The sequence below is a fragment of the Manihot esculenta genome, chromosome 1, assembly GCF_001659605.2.
Source record: "Manihot esculenta cultivar AM560-2 chromosome 1, M.esculenta_v8, whole genome shotgun sequence".
Taxonomy (NCBI): Eukaryota; Viridiplantae; Streptophyta; class Magnoliopsida; order Malpighiales; family Euphorbiaceae; genus Manihot; species Manihot esculenta.
The window spans coordinates 35688983-35704081 of NC_035161.2; the positions used below are offsets into that span (position 1 = coordinate 35688983).

The window sequence follows — 15099 nt, forward strand, 5'->3', positions numbered from 1 at the left end:
GATATATAGTGCTTGATTCGCTCTTCCACTAGAAAAGCAGTTTCCCGTTAGAATTTTTAAAGATGGAAACTAAAGTAAAATAGATTTTTTTTTTTTCAAAAGAAGTGGATTTTTTCTAGATTACGATTTTCCATAATTTTTAAATTTTTTTTAGTTACTTGCGAGTAATGAATTTTTTTTAAAAAAATTATAAATAACTAATTAAATTACCATTTTTTAAATTATGGCAAGCAATGCTACCAGCTAACATTTGCGAAGCATATGTATGGAATGCTTAGTTGCTTACCTTTTTCTTTTTTAAATTATGGCAAGCAATGGTACCAGCTACTCTTTTTTTTTTTCATTATTATTATTATTTTTTACGATCCAAAAGATTATAAACATTGTTTATTTTGCCCAAAAACTCTCATAGGCTATTTCGATCTTAATTTTGAACTCTTATTAGAAAATACTTAGTTAATATATTTCATGAAAATAGTGCACATGCAGTTTTAAAATTTAAAATTTTTTATATTTTAATTGATAGACAATTGTTTAATTACTAAATTATTTTTTATAAGAATTGATTAGAAGCTAAATAATTAATGAATGTTATCAGTATAATATTATAGCATTCTTGAGATAAAATTGTTTCTTCTTCACGTAAATGGTAGGAAATTCAATAAATAGACCTGAATCAATTTCAATAAAATTTGTTTAAAAAATCATGTTTTTAGCTAATAACACTTTTCGGCAAACTATGCTTTTCTAAAAGTATGCGGTCTGAATGAAACTCCACAAACAACAACATTAATCCAAGAGATTATCTTGATAATCTCAAACAACCACCGCCGTTATTCCACAGTTCTTACTAGAATCTGGGGCTGCATCCACATTAAACTTTAAGAAATCCAAAGGTGGAGGGAACTAGAAATAGGTGGTGGATTTACTAAGAATGTTCAGTTGATATCAGAAGGAGAAGAAGCTTCATCGAAATCCTCTTGAGCAGTGTTGCCAAAGATAAGGTCAAAGATTTTCTTCTTTGATTAAAAGTAAAGTCATTCTTATTTTTCCCAATAAACCAAATAAGGAAACCACATGGTTGCATTAATTTCGATCCATTATTGCTTTGAGGGAGGAAGTCAAACTCGATGAGTGGAGATGGAGAGGAGAATGAATTCAATTAACAATGGCATGTTGACAAGTGAAGATATGATCCACAGATTTTCTTTCCCTGCAAAAACTACACTCTGGAAAGATCGATGGAAGCCCTTCATGAAGAAGGGCCTTGCATGGGAGACGCTCCAAATTGACTCTACTTTTCAACAAGTAAATTTTTACAAGTGTACTTTCTAATAAATATTCCCAAGGAAGATATTTTGAACCAAGTTCTTAATCTAATAATTGTGAAACAAGTCTATTTTAGACATCCTAGTGCATTTGGTAAAATTTTATTTTTAGCACTTTAAATATATCAATTTGCTAGGGACAAGGATACCAAGTCTTGTTCTCATTCACCATCAGTACAGTGGCCATTTAGCAGGAGGGGAATACCTTGTGAAGGGGAAAAAGAGGAGCCGGGTCACTCAGCTGAAGACAATGGCAGGTATTTCAAGTGATAAATCTTTCCAACTCTCACCAATCTAAAAAAACATAAGCAGAACCATGGGAAAATGCTGACAGTAGAAACCAATCAAAAAGAAAATGACAGACAAACTAAAGATGCCAAAAATGGCTATAACGCTAGAATCAGTAGAATATAACAAAATTCAGCTTTGTTCTTATATTTTGTTGAAGGCAACAATGTCGCAGCTCTGAACGTATTCGTTGCAAGGCTCAGCTGTCAGATGCTCCTCTATGAGGTCATCCACAGATACAAGGTCATCCACAATGGTGAGCATGATCTGCAATTTCTTGATGCCATAACCAACTGGAACCAGTTTTGCTGCCACATACCAAAATCAAACAATTCATTTAATACTAGACACCGTTGCAGAAAACTGAATTTTACAAGTAAAAGGTGTCGTAACAAATAATATCAGCTCAAACCGTACATGCTCCCCACAGGAGACCAGGCATCTCAACACTCCGTACGGCCTCCTCCAACTTCTTCATATCTGTCTCGTCATCCCAAGGCTTCACATCCATAAGAACAGAAGATTTTCCACCTAAAGATGAGCAATGACAGAACATTAAATGACTTGTAAATCTTACACCACTCCAGAAATTACCTAGTTTTGAACAAAAGTGAGGATCCCAATTTACAAAGGCAAAAGTTTGACACTTCCCTATCCTACTAGATATGTAATCTAAAGATAAAAACATACTCTCTTTCTTCTTGGCAGACTTTTTAGCTGCCTCCCTTTCCTCCGCTGCCTTCTTATCTTCCTCCGTTTCATCACCAAAGAGATCCAAGTCATCATCATCTCCATCAGCAGCAGCCTAAATAGTATGAGGAAAAATTGCAAATGCATAGAAGAAAAAAAGAAATTAAGTTGTTATCTTGCAATGGCAGGGTAATAAAGCATTGATCCAAATGTGAAGCAAAACAAGGAAAAAAGGCGTTAAGAGCCCATGGTTAGTAGTTCAAACAATTATAACACTTAAATATGAAATCAGTACAGAAAATATCCAATTTTGAATTCATCCAAATCACAATATATACTCGATACAACAGTATTTCAATTAAAACTAAAGCTGAAACACAAACCTCCTTAGCAGGGCCAGCAGCTTCAGCTGGAGCAGCAGCTTTGCCGCCGATTCTTACACCAACAGCTTTCCCAGGGAAGCTATCATCAATCAAATCAAACCAAAACAAAACCATCAAAATAAACATTTTCTTTAAAGAAAATGCATCTTGAAAACAAAAAACCACAAAATTAAATAAAAAGCAGAAAAAGTAAAACTAACCTTGCGGCAAGATGTGAAGTTACGCAGTCGTACCACTTACTGGCATTTGGGAAGGCATCTCCAGGCTTCGCCAAGACGGCAGCGTATACCTTTATGTCATCCTTTGAGAGTTTTGCCCTGAAGAATTGAAAACGAAGATGATATATTAGCAACTTCATGTATTTGCTATTTCAATAGAGAATTTTATTGGGGAAGAACATTTTAAATACCCAGAAATATAAGATTTTCCAGCAAGAAAACCATCGAGGGACTTGAGGCCTGATTCAGTGTGGAGATCTGAAAAAGTGACGGCCATTGGTGACAGAGTAAGAGGAGGAGGCGGACACGAGACAGTGGAAGAAAGAGGGGCGACTACGAATGGAAGAAGCAGCAGAGCTAAAAGATCTAGTCAAGTGAAGGTGTGATATTTATATATGCAGGCGATCTGGCAAAGTAAAACAAACCCTAGAAATAGTGTGGATTTGGATATTCTGTTGCTTAGCCCTGATTCTGTTTCTGTGATTTTCTTGCCAGGGAAAGTGAGCGAGTCCACTGACTCCTTACCAAACAGTCTGCAAGCATATAGGGTCTTTTGCCTTTACTCCAGCCCAGCCCAATTACTTGTTAGGCTTAATATTTAGAATTGGCCCAACAAATAGTTCAGTTGGACTCGGACAATAAATCAACTCCAATCTTTCTAACTTCATCAAGCCTTAAGACAATGTATTTTAAATGAAAATGCTTTAAATTAAAAATAATTGAATTTATAGAGTTGATGAAAAATAAATCAGTTAAATCTAATTCTTGTAAAAAAAACAATTTTATACCAAATGGGGTATAGGTCTACTTGAATTATAGTCCAAAAGCTATTTTAATTTTATTAATGACAACCTTTTGTTTAGTTTTATTAATGACAACCTTTTGTTTAGTTTCTCAAATTAAAGTAGACAAATTATTAATGTTATCTCTTTTTTCTTTTTCTTCAGCATGTCCGCAGGATTCTTGGACGGTCCGCGCCAAAAGATTCATGGATGATTCTCCAAAGGCAAACTTTGTTTTTGCCAAAAAAATTCATAGTCCCTTTGTATTGTCCTATTGCTTTTATCTTTGGAATGCCAGCTAAAAAGCTCTTCTAGTTCTATATAAAAACTAGAACTAGAAGTCCCTCTGGATATCCGAATATGCGCTTGAATCAACTTCTGATGGGATGTTTTCCTGATCACCACCACTACTTGCTCATTCTTCTTGTGAAATTCTCTAGCTCCAACGCTACAATTTCTCAAACCTGAAATTAGTATTGGGTTTCCATATATATAGCTAAATTAAAATTATTTTAAGTGTAAGAGCTTCCCCAATGACGAGTTCAATAGAAGCTCAGAGGGTGGTGGTGATCCAGGATGCATCAAGAGAAGTTAGTTCAAGCGCCGTGAGGTGGGCATTGCAAGGCTTGTCACTTAAGCCTGGCGATATGCTCACTCTCCTTTCGGTTCTTCACCAGGTTGATACCCCTAGTAAGTCACCTAATGCAGGAACCAAAGAACTGCGTAAGCATTTACGTCTTTTATTTATTTTTGCTTTTTTAAAGCTGGAAGGAGCAAAATAGAAAATCAATCATTTATTTGGTATCTTCTGCGCTCGCATTTATATATTTTCTCAGCTCTTTTTCTTTCTTTCTTTCTTTCTTTTTTCTTCCCATCCTTTTAGTGGGATATAGAAGTAAAGTGGATTCCAATTCCATTTTGGGAGCCAATGAGAAAATTGTCAACAGAGAAGCAACAAGGAAGAAAGAAGAGTATGAGAAGAATGCAGAACTTGTTCAGATATCCAAGCTGTACCAAACACAGAAGGTATTTGCAGACATTGAACTTAAGTAAAGTCTCTCATCGTCTTATGTTGATTAGCCTTTTTTATTATATATATTTTCAATTGGCAGTCGGACATTTCTGATGTAGAAAATCATGCGTTTGCTTGGAAAGATCGGAGTGTGAATGTTACAAAGGAATTTTGATTGCCAAGATTTTTTTTTTCTTTTTACCAGGTAACAAGCCTGGTAAAGCTAAAAATACTTCTTTTCTGCACGAAATCTCAGGTTGAATTCAAGATACAGGTGGTAACCGGACATTCACCAAAGGTGGTTGCTTTAACAGCAGCTGAAAATTTGAAGGCAACATGGGTGATACTTGACAGGTAAGCCAAAAGTCTCAGCCAAAATTTTACTAAAAATCATGTCTTTCCAGAAGATCAACGGAAAATATGCCAGAGAATTGCATGATAGTACTAATTATTGTATGATTCAACAGTCAGCACCATATTATAATACTGATCTGATCTCAGTTTCCCTAGTACAGGCAGATGAAGAAAAACAGGAAATATTTCTTAGTGAAACTTTCATGTGGGATATCGAGGATGAAACGAAACAACAAGATTGAGCAATTGCGAGGACCAAAAACAATAACAACCAACAAATCTGTTGAGGAGAAAACGCGTAAAGACGTAGCGAGTTACGATGAAATGGTGCCTGGATCCCCTGATGACCTGTTCAGCATTGAAATTCGACCAAGTAACTGACCTGCTAAATTCTTTATGTTATTACCCCGAATTCTTGTAGCAATTCAATGGATTGAGTTGAGTTGAGTTGATTGACAGGTGTAACAGCTGACCCAGAGAACCAGGTTCAAGAAATCACACGGAGCATCAGCACTGAGGAAGCAAAGGAGGAGTTGGAAGCTAATCAAACCTTTCAAAATTCGATGTGCTCACTTTGCAAGAATAGACGACCGAATTTCGGCTGGCAAAGGGACTTCCTATATGCAGACCTCCATGCTGCTACAGATGGTTTTTCAGTACAGAACTCTTTATCTGAAGGTGGAACAGGATCTGCCTTCAGAGGTCAGCTGAAAAGTAATAATATGAAAATAGTTGTTAAGCAGCACAAAATTGTATACCCTCAGGGAGAAATAGATTTCCAATCGGAAGTCCAACTGCTCATGAAAGCTAGGCATAAAAATGTGTTGATGCTGTTGGGATCCTGTGTAGAAGGGTGTCTGAAGCTGCTTGTATACGAGTATGCCTGCAATGGTTCGGTATATAATCACCTATCAAGTAAGCAAAATTAATCTATCTTATAGGAAACTTTTAGTTCATCAGCTGGAAAAAAACAAATACTTTTATTAAACTGATTTCAAGAGGGTTAACAAGAGATTAGGTAAAATCTCTGGCCTGATGCAGAACATTGCCCCTTGCCATTGACATGGGAGGAGAGGATGAAAGTAGCAATTGGTACTGCCAGAGGTTTAAATTATCTACATGAAAATGGCATAGTTCACAGAAACCTGAGAACAAGTAACATTGCTCTAACCCATGATTTTCAACCACGGGTAATGACAAATCTTGATACTACACCTTTGTTGTGTTAAATGTTATTAACCCCTGATCATACATTTCCACAAACTGAAATATGCCTTTAATTTCTAATGCACTACCAGCTTGGAGATTTTGGGTTTACGTGGGAGCACAAAGTCCTTGAAACTTTGGGATACATGGCACCAGAATATCCTGGCAACTGGAAACTTTCTCTAGAGACGGATGTTTATGCCTTCGGAGTGGTTCTGCTAGAGCTGGTCACCGGCCGGATGGTTACAGACAAGATTCCAGGGGGGAAGAGTCTTGTGGTATGGGTAAGTGTAACAATCAAAACACACTTATACTTGACATATCTTATTCTCCTTACAGGTGTATAACTTCTGCCATTCGTTTACTTATGTTATAAACTGCAGGCAAGACCACTTCTGAAGGAAAGGAGGCTTCTTGAGATAGTCGACCCAAGAATTTCTAACTCCCATGATGCTGAGCAACTTTATTGGATGGGGAGAGTTATTCAGAATTGTCTCAGCAAAATTCCAAAGAAAAGATTAACCATGGACAAGGTAACTCATACTGTTCACAACTTTGTGCAGTTTCTTACAACTTTGACATGATCATAAATCCTAAACTCACCTACTTATCCAAACAATGAAAGAAAAGAAGTAGAAGAGCCTGAAAAGTGGTTGTTTTACAGGTGGTCTCTGCACTGGAATGCATAGCAGATAGAAAAGCTAGGCAGCTAAGGGAAGATCTTTATGCAGTGAAATCATATCTAGCTCGCACTAGGTCTGACATTAATGGGCGTTCGAGTTATGACAAAAGATTTGAAGGAGAAATGGTGACGAGTAGAGAATTTTATGTAGAAAACCAAATGAGCAGATCTTTTTCTTTAACATCTTCTTCATCAAGAACAAGTACAAGTTTCAGCAGGAGCTCGTTTAGTAGTGTAAAGAGTGAAAAATTGAAGCAGAGAGTACAAGCAGGAATTGAAATTCCAGTGTTATATGCAGAAATGAACAACTAATTAATTAGACATTTTGAGTTCATCAAACAACATACATATTTTAATGAAAAATTTTAAAAATTTTATTTTAAAATTTTTAATTTCAATTTCTAATACAATCTATTTAATTAATCAATATTAAAATTTTCAAAAATCAATCTTTTTCAATTTTACTAACTCAGCTAAGGCCAACATGACTTGCAGTAGAGAATTTGACTGTTGTTTAAGGGCTTAAACTGATATCTTTTAAATTATAATTTTCTGGAAAAAAAAATTCTCAAACAAAATATAAAAAAGGCAAGCGATCATAATTCTGCCAAAATTATGATGTTGAACAAAATCGATCAATATTAAAATGAAAATTATACTAAAATTTTGAATTAATATTAAAATTTATATTTCAAAATTAATGTTTTTGTTAATTTTGTGTGGCACTTAGTTTTTTCTAAATGAGCATAATTACATTTTATTTTCTCATTATAAAAATTAATTTTTTAAAATTTTAGGATATTTTATTGTGATTTTCTGTTTTATTAGTTACGCTTTTATTTTTATTACTTATTAAAGATATTTTTAAAATTAAAAAAAATTCAAAATTATATATATTAGTTTTCTTGTTAGATATTTTATTAAACCATTTATTTTCTTTATAATTTTTATTAGATTATTATTAATAATTTCAAAATTTTATATTTATTAGTCACATTCATTTTCTTTTAAAAATATATATATTCATTCAATTATTTTATAAATTACATTTTTATTTTATTATTATAAAAAATTTATTATTTAATTTATTTACCATGTGAAAATTTATTATTTTTATAATATTTATAAGTAAAATTAAAAGAGGAGTAATTAATAACTTTTAAATGCAAAAATAATTTTATTCTTCATTTTATGGGAAACCATTTATAAAATTATTTATATTTTTTATTAAATATTATATTTAAAAAATATTATTTATAAAAAAACCAATAGTTTCACAATTAACAAAGCAAAGGCCACGGTCCAGAAAAGGACAAAAAGCGGAAAGATGAGGAGATGAAGATTTGATGCCATTCTGGCTGTTCAAAATTGACTACAGAAATATATAAATAACCAGCCGTCGTAAAATAAATAAATAAATAACCAACAAATTAATCAAGCAGCCATTGGAATTCTATAATTCATCTGTAGTCTACTACTATTTTTGCAGTCAGTCCATGTGCTTGAGATTGCATTTGCAATTGGAGAGATGGCAGCCATGGCTTCCGCTCATTTCCTCTGTAACAACCATGTCTTCCATCATTCCTCCAATTCCTTCTCCAAAAGCAACCAAACTTCTTTTAGGCCAAGTGGGTCTGTCTTATTTCATAAAAAACAAAGGACTCCATTTGTCAATGCCTCGAAGAAACAGCTAGAGGTTGTATTTCTATCCACCCATCTCTCTCTTTGTTGTTTGTGATTTGAATTTAAGTTACAAATTTTGTTGGGTTTGTGTTTTTTAGCTGGTTGGTTGTTTGTTTTTTAGATAGTGTACGATCCTGATGAAAGGTTAAACAAGTGGGCAGATGAAGTAGACAAAAATGCTCCTCTTTCAAGGCTCACTTTGTTCTCGCCTTGCAAGGTTAGGTATCATTTTGTTTAGTTGCTTTAATTGAATTCTTTACGGTCTCTTTTTTCTTGGGTTTAATTTTATTGCCTATATATGTGAAATGTGGATTGCGTATGTGATGCAGATTAATATTTTCCTTAGAATAACCGATAAGAGAGAAGATGGATATCATGATTTGGCGTCTCTCTTTCACGTAAGTTTATCCAAAAGTTATCACAAACCTAAGAAATCAAATAAAAAACAAAAACCATTAGGATGCTTCTTTCAGTTATTCTCTGTTGGGTTTAGTTTTCCCAGAAATTCACAAGTTGATCTCTTTTTCCTTCTCCAGGTAATTTGTCTGGGAGATACAATTAAGTTTTCTTTATCTCCTTCAAAATCAAAGGACCGTTTATCAACCAATGTGCCTGGCGTACCCCTTGATGAAAGGAATTTGGTAAGGCATCAACTAACTTTATTTTATATTTTTTCATTTTCCTATTGTTTGTAGTAGGTATTGTGGACTTTACGTTCCTATCATTTTTTTTTGTCCCTTTTGCAGATTATCAAAGCCCTTAACCTTTACAGGAAAAAAACAGGCATTGACAACTTCTTTTGGGTGAGGAGCATTACAGATTACTTCAGTTTCAATGAGTTTGTTTGTTTGATGATCTGTTTTATGATGTGAATATAATGATTGAAGAATTTTATGGGAAATGTTATGCTTTTGAAATTTGTGGACAGATTCATCTAGACAAAAAGGTGCCTACTGGGGCAGGGCTTGGTGGTGGAAGCAGTAATGCTGCAACAGCCCTATGGGCAGCAAATCAGTTCAGTGGTGGTCTTGCCACTGAGAAGGAACTGCTAGATTGGTCAAGTGAGATTGGTTCAGATATTTCCTTCTTTTTCTCTCATGGAGCAGCCTATTGTACTGGTCGGGGTGAAGTATGTCTTTAATATGCCTTAAGATGCAACTCTAAGATATTATTCCCTGTTTTTTTTTTTTTTTTTTTTTTTTTTAAATTCCAACCATGCTAAATTGCAAAAGATAATAATTTGTATAGAATCTGTTGTTATTTTTCTTAGTCTCTTGAGATGCTTAAAATGCCTTCTTCCAATGATTTCACTATGAATACAATGGTAAACTTAGTCCTTCAGATCTGTGGATCATCCTCTTTCTCAGGGCGGTTTGGTTTGGTGTTCAAACTTCAAACCCATTTGAATAATCTGTATGGTGTCATTTCCATGAACGTTGTGCACTTGTGCTGTTGTATCATGCATATGCATTGTGAGTTTGTGACCATAGATTGCCAACATCTTAAGGAAACTATGGCCCAAAATGCTAAAGAGGGTAAAATGGAGTAAAATGATTCTAACCGTCCCTAACCAATTTGTGATTAAAAGCTAGGATGAGTTGAACTGCATATCAAGCATTCGTATTTGGTTAGTAGATGCAAGATGGTCCATTGAGAGAACCACACCTAACTCATGTTCTCATCGACTGGAATCAGATCCTAGTCAATGTTGTGGGTGTCTGGGGAAAGTACCAACTTTTTTCCTCAGAAAATTTGAATACGTAAATGTTCCATTGGGAGAATTGCTCCGGACTCATGTTCTCATGAAAAGGAGCATCAGATCCTAGTCAATGTTGTAGGTGTCATGGAGAAGTACTGGCTTTTTTGCATAAGAAATTTTGAATCACGTAAAACTGTTTTCTCATGGTAATATTAGAAGCATCTAGTGCCATTAACTTTATTGATCCTGCACTTCCAAAGTGCTAGATAGACAAGATCGCTTCTTCTTGTTTTCAAAACTAAGGTTCTGCTTTCCTTTGTCCAGGTTGTTCAAGATATTCCTTCACCAGTTCCTTTAGACCTACCAATGGTTCTCATAAAACCCCAGGAAGCTTGTTCAACTGCTGAAGTTTACAAGGTAAAACATTTTTTATACACTGTAATGCTTTTACTATTTTAGTATCAGCATTTTATTTATTAAGACAACTTTTGATTTCTCAGCGCTTTCGATTGGATAAAACCAGTCAGGTTGATCCTTTAACATTACTGGAGAAGATCTCGAGGGATGGAATATCTCAAGATGTTTGTATCAATGATTTGGGTAATAATTTATAGGATACCTGATCTTTCTTTATTTTGCTTTTTCTTCTTTTAGTTTTTTTCCTTGGGTTTTCTGTCATTATTTTTTTGATCATTGTGCATTGTTCAAATTATGCAACTGGAGCTGCACCAATCCTACTGGGTTGTTTTAGGCATGTGAACACTCAGGTGGGTTCAGGTTGGACTGGTTTAAGAAACATTAAATAAATAGAGATACAGGTGGATGAGAAGCACTCAGATTGGGCAGATAACGAAAATTGAACAGGAAGCTGGGATGGACCCAAGATTTTGATAGGGGTACTGGACCTCCCAATAACTTGAAAGTTTCTAAGAATCTATTAGTAATTTTAAAGAAAATATAATTATGTATTATATTATTTAATTAACATCAACTCCATTGATTTTTAGCAAGTCAATTCTGCTTGGGATAATTGAAGTGTTTAATTTTTTTTCACTATATTCATTGACTGTTTTAATTAACATCAATTTCATCGCCTGTTTTTATTTTTCACTATATTTCATCATGTTCATTAGCATCTAAGCAAGTGTTTGTTCAGTAACTTAAGGTTGATATGAAAAACTAATAAAAGAAAAACCTTCCTTCTAATTAAAGACTCCGACATGATATAATGAGCTATCCACCTGATATAAATGAAAAGGCTTATGTTTTAATTGGGTCCCCTAAGTTAATTTTATACATCCATCACTAATAGGAACTGCAAGTTTTGTGAATAATAAAAGCACAGTGTCCTTCTCATCAGATTATGAATTAGCACGAGCACAAGGGACTTTTTGATATAGGATGATTGTAACTAGTGGCAATGTCAATAGTGTACTTATCCTAGAATCAGTTGGAATCAATCATAATTTGCACTAGATTTATGCTAATGCTGGATAGCCACAGTGCTTCTTATTGTAATTCAACATTTTCCTTTCTTATTGGGTGAAGAATGTTCTGTATATTCTCATGTGTTCTCTGCAGAACCTCCTGCATTTGAAGTTCTCCCATCTCTTAAAAGATTAAAGCAGCGTATAATTGCAGCTGGCCGTGGACAATATGATGCAGTTTTTATGTCTGGGAGGTACAAGTTCTAGATTTTCCTTTTTGATGTCTATGGTATTGATAAGTAACATACTCTTGAATTTAACCTGCTATTATCATTTCCTTAGTTCATATAGACAATTGTGGAAGAATGGAAGTTAATGATTATATTTTCAGTTTTCAAGTTATTTCCGTCCCATTGTTTTCAAACATGATTTCAAATATCCTCTTAAATCTTGTGAACGGCTTGAATGATTATCAGGAGGACCATAGTATTTTAATGTTCTTCAAGGGTTCAGTTTCAACATAGCAATTGTGTTCAAGTGACACAAAGATAAGTAATCAAATTACTGTTACCATTGTGTGGCTAACTGGGGTAATAGAACTTCAGTTATCTGTCTGTATTTCCTATTTCAAAACTTGACATGATGTTGCTGTTTGTGTTGTCATGCTGACAGTATAAAACAAGTTATATAATTAACAACCACACCTCGCTGGTGCAAGTTAAAATGTCTGATACTTACTAGATATGAAGCTAAGCAAGTTATTTAATCCAATTGAACATAGGTGGTAAAATTTAGGAATTACACTTTTTTTTTGAATTATTAATTCAATGATGACGGATTACTTCTTCTATAATTATTTATTATTATAACATTTATTATTATAATTATTATTAATTATAAAATTATAAATTTTATATAGGCAAAGACATGAATTGAAACTTGAAAACAATATTAAAACATGAGAAAATCATGAAAAAACGTTTAGTCACTGCAATTGCCTACATCTCACGTTAGCGGCCAACTAGACTGCATTAAAATACTGCAATTTGGAAGCAAAAGAGTGGAAGAAGAGAAGCAGCTATGTGAAATTGAAACCTATATTATTGAAAGTAGCATTTGGAAATTACCAGCTCCAATTCAGCCTGCATTCCAATTTAGTTGGAATTACCACAGATTTTTTTTTCATCCATTCTATTTTGTTGAGTGTTAAATTTTCAGTAGGACTTGCTGATGTTAAACCCTTCATAACCACTTCATTTCATTCATCTAGTATCTTCCTTTGTCTTTATCTCATTTATCCACATGGAGTTCTTGACTCAATTTGGTTGCTTATGTTACAAACTGTTGCATTCTCCAGCCCATTATGACCATGACTAAACCATCTTAAACAAAGCTCCCCTTAATGATTATCATTCCATCTTCCTATTGATGCATTCATGTCTCATCTGGTGTTCTCTTGCATGGCCATACTTCCATCTTAACATCATAGCTATCATGCTCATTTTGTGGACAGTAGTCTGTGGCATAGCGGACCAAATTGCAGTCAATAGAACTCCCCCTTCTAGTGTTTTCACAACTGCTGGACATCAGGGATTATTCCCTAGGCAGATATAAGATGCCATATTTATTTATCTTCTGAAAGTAGCAATGACATGTTTGGGGCCTCTTTGTAATACGACTAAAAATGAATTAAGCCTTTTTAACTACCTTCATAATCATCTTATCATCTCTGGAACTATGTTCCTTAGTGTGAGCTTTCTGGTGCTCTCTCCCTCTATTTTATCTTCCATTCTTCTTATTCTTGTCTTTTTTGTAATATATATATATAGGCCTTGTTATGCACTTCTGTTGTAACTTGTATCCTTGCTGAATTCATTAATAAGCCAGAACTGGATTACCTTAACTGATTTCAAAGCCCATCACCCTGCTTGATTGCCATCCGAAAAAGCCAGCACCTTATATATGATTTCTGAGGTTTAGCACTGGAAGGTCATTTGTATGTGGTCATAAGCCAAAAGAGCCATGCCAATAATTTTGTAAAGTTTATTAGGATGATTGAAGCTTACATTATTTCATCATTCACCACTATCTTATTTCCTTTTTACCACTTTATTTGACACAGTGGGAGTACCATTGTTGGGATTGGTTCACCAGATCCTCCACAATTTATATATGATGATGATGACTACAAGGATGTTTTTGTGTCAGGTAATGGCCGACTCATTATGCCTAGCTTGCTACTTGATTTCCACACTATTATTTTTGAAGCCTCGAGCAAATCACTAAAGCATGTGAAGTAGTCACATTGTTTAGAACAAATAGTTTCCATGATATGATACAGCAAGCTAAAATTAACTGATGGATGATTCTTGCAATGTATAGTCTTTTGGGATTTAATGCTGGAGGAATGTTTTTCTTTTGGTGGGGGGATTGAAAATACAAGTTACGCGGATTACAAAAGTCCTGCATCCATATCCGTATAAGGTGGGGTGGATTGTTGCCTGATAGAACTTTAGAAACTTCAAAAGTTAGTTTCAGCACGCATAATGAAGTTATGGTTAATAAAACCGATAACAACATTCACTTTCCTCTTATTTTTATTTGTTGCCTCTGTCCATTGCTTACCTTGAAATTGTCTAATTGCAGAGGCAAACTTCTTGACCCGAGAAGCAAATCAGTGGTACAAAGAACCTGCTTCAACTGCTACTTGTAGCACACCATCTGATCTTTCCCAGTCTGTTGAGTGACATATCTTGTGAGAAGAAAGATAAAAACGTTTTATTATTATTATTATCATTTATCATTATTGTCAATCTACGCGCCAGTAGTTTTGTCCATCTTAAGAGTAGGTGTTTAAGTTTATTGTCATGAACAAATAAGAGCAAACGCTCAACTCATATCGTGTACTAGTTCCAGCTTAACAGGCAAATAATTTCGGGCAAATTGTTTACTTTGCTAGCTGCTGCCTGCATACCCTTTTGAAAGTTCAGGAATTTTTGTTTTTAGGAATGGATAAAATACCTTGGACAAGTTCACAGGCAGTAACAGAAGGAAATGTTTGTCCAGTGATTTACGTCAGTGTCTGAATAATCAGTGTGATTTGATACTGGTCTGTTAGCAACTTAATCTCTTCAGTGTTCACAGTTGTTATCAGTGTTAAATTTTCAGGGGAAGATATATGTTATTAATTGACCTCAAATATTACCATTTCCCTTGTTGGATTGTTTTAGAATAGGGTGAAAGGCTGCCAATGCTTTTCTAAATGGGGTTTAATGGGGAATATCCCAAAGCGAGACAAAAGTAATTTTTTTCCCATTCGATTTCCCAATTACTTCCTCCAACTCAAT

The 15099-nt window shown here is 34.4% G+C and overlaps 3 protein-coding genes across 4 annotated transcripts; 2 read left to right on the forward strand and 1 right to left on the reverse strand.

The window, feature by feature from the left end:
• Positions 1 to 1472: 1472 nt before the first annotated feature.
• LOC110627513 (elongation factor 1-beta 1) lies at positions 1473 to 3415 on the reverse strand. Its single transcript, XM_021773886.2, has 6 exons — positions 3099 to 3415; positions 2890 to 3006; positions 2690 to 2768; positions 2307 to 2421; positions 2034 to 2147; positions 1473 to 1924 (listed from the first exon to the last, which is right to left on the reverse strand). The coding sequence occupies exons 1-6, from the start codon at positions 3182 to 3184 to the stop codon at positions 1761 to 1763; spliced, it is 675 nt and encodes a 224-aa protein (XP_021629578.1). The 5' UTR covers positions 3185 to 3415; the 3' UTR covers positions 1473 to 1760.
• A 617-nt stretch (positions 3416 to 4032) lies between these two features.
• On the forward strand, positions 4033 to 7307 carry LOC110602203 (serine/threonine-protein kinase CDG1). Of its 2 annotated transcripts, none has more exons than XM_043950706.1 (9): positions 4033 to 4379; positions 4573 to 4715; positions 4958 to 5055; positions 5217 to 5428; positions 5515 to 5970; positions 6097 to 6245; positions 6354 to 6545; positions 6645 to 6794; positions 6926 to 7307. In XM_043950706.1, the coding sequence occupies exons 1-9, from the start codon at positions 4223 to 4225 to the stop codon at positions 7253 to 7255; spliced, it is 1887 nt and encodes a 628-aa protein (XP_043806641.1). In that variant the 5' UTR covers positions 4033 to 4222; the 3' UTR covers positions 7256 to 7307. The 2 variants fall into 2 exon arrangements, with proteins under 2 accessions (XP_043806641.1, XP_021595387.1); XM_021739695.2 differs by having other exon boundaries at positions 4033 to 4412; positions 6926 to 7306.
• Positions 7308 to 8286: 979 nt separating this feature from the next.
• LOC110628142 (4-diphosphocytidyl-2-C-methyl-D-erythritol kinase, chloroplastic) lies at positions 8287 to 14830 on the forward strand. Its single transcript, XM_021774691.2, has 11 exons — positions 8287 to 8639; positions 8748 to 8843; positions 8956 to 9024; positions 9163 to 9267; positions 9373 to 9429; positions 9555 to 9755; positions 10650 to 10742; positions 10826 to 10925; positions 11907 to 12006; positions 13875 to 13960; positions 14399 to 14830. The coding sequence occupies exons 1-11, from the start codon at positions 8472 to 8474 to the stop codon at positions 14497 to 14499; spliced, it is 1176 nt and encodes a 391-aa protein (XP_021630383.1). The 5' UTR covers positions 8287 to 8471; the 3' UTR covers positions 14500 to 14830.
• The last annotated feature ends 269 nt before the right edge of the window (positions 14831 to 15099 follow it).

Coding starts and splice junctions, on each gene's coding strand:
- LOC110627513 (XM_021773886.2), bottom strand. CDS start 3,184: ATGGCCGTCACTTTTTCAGATCTCCACACTGAATCAGGCCTCAAGTCC. Junction 3,007..3,098: donor GGAAAATCTTATATTTCTGG/GTATTTAAAATG, acceptor TCAATTCTTCAG/GGCAAAACTCTCAAAGGATG. Junction 2,148..2,306: donor GTCTGCCAAGAAGAAAGAGA/GTATGTTTTTAT, acceptor GCTCATCTTTAG/GTGGAAAATCTTCTGTTCTT.
- LOC110602203 (XM_021739695.2), top strand. CDS start 4,223: ATGACGAGTTCAATAGAAGCTCAGAGGGTGGTGGTGATCCAGGATGCA. Junction 4,413..4,572: donor TGCAGGAACCAAAGAACTGC/GTAAGCATTTAC, acceptor CCATCCTTTTAG/TGGGATATAGAAGTAAAGTG. Junction 5,429..5,514: donor CAGCATTGAAATTCGACCAA/GTAACTGACCTG, acceptor GTTGATTGACAG/GTGTAACAGCTGACCCAGAG.
- LOC110628142 (XM_021774691.2), top strand. CDS start 8,472: ATGGCAGCCATGGCTTCCGCTCATTTCCTCTGTAACAACCATGTCTTC. Junction 10,926..11,906: donor TGTTTGTATCAATGATTTGG/GTAATAATTTAT, acceptor TGTTCTCTGCAG/AACCTCCTGCATTTGAAGTT. Junction 12,007..13,874: donor GCAGTTTTTATGTCTGGGAG/GTACAAGTTCTA, acceptor TATTTGACACAG/TGGGAGTACCATTGTTGGGA.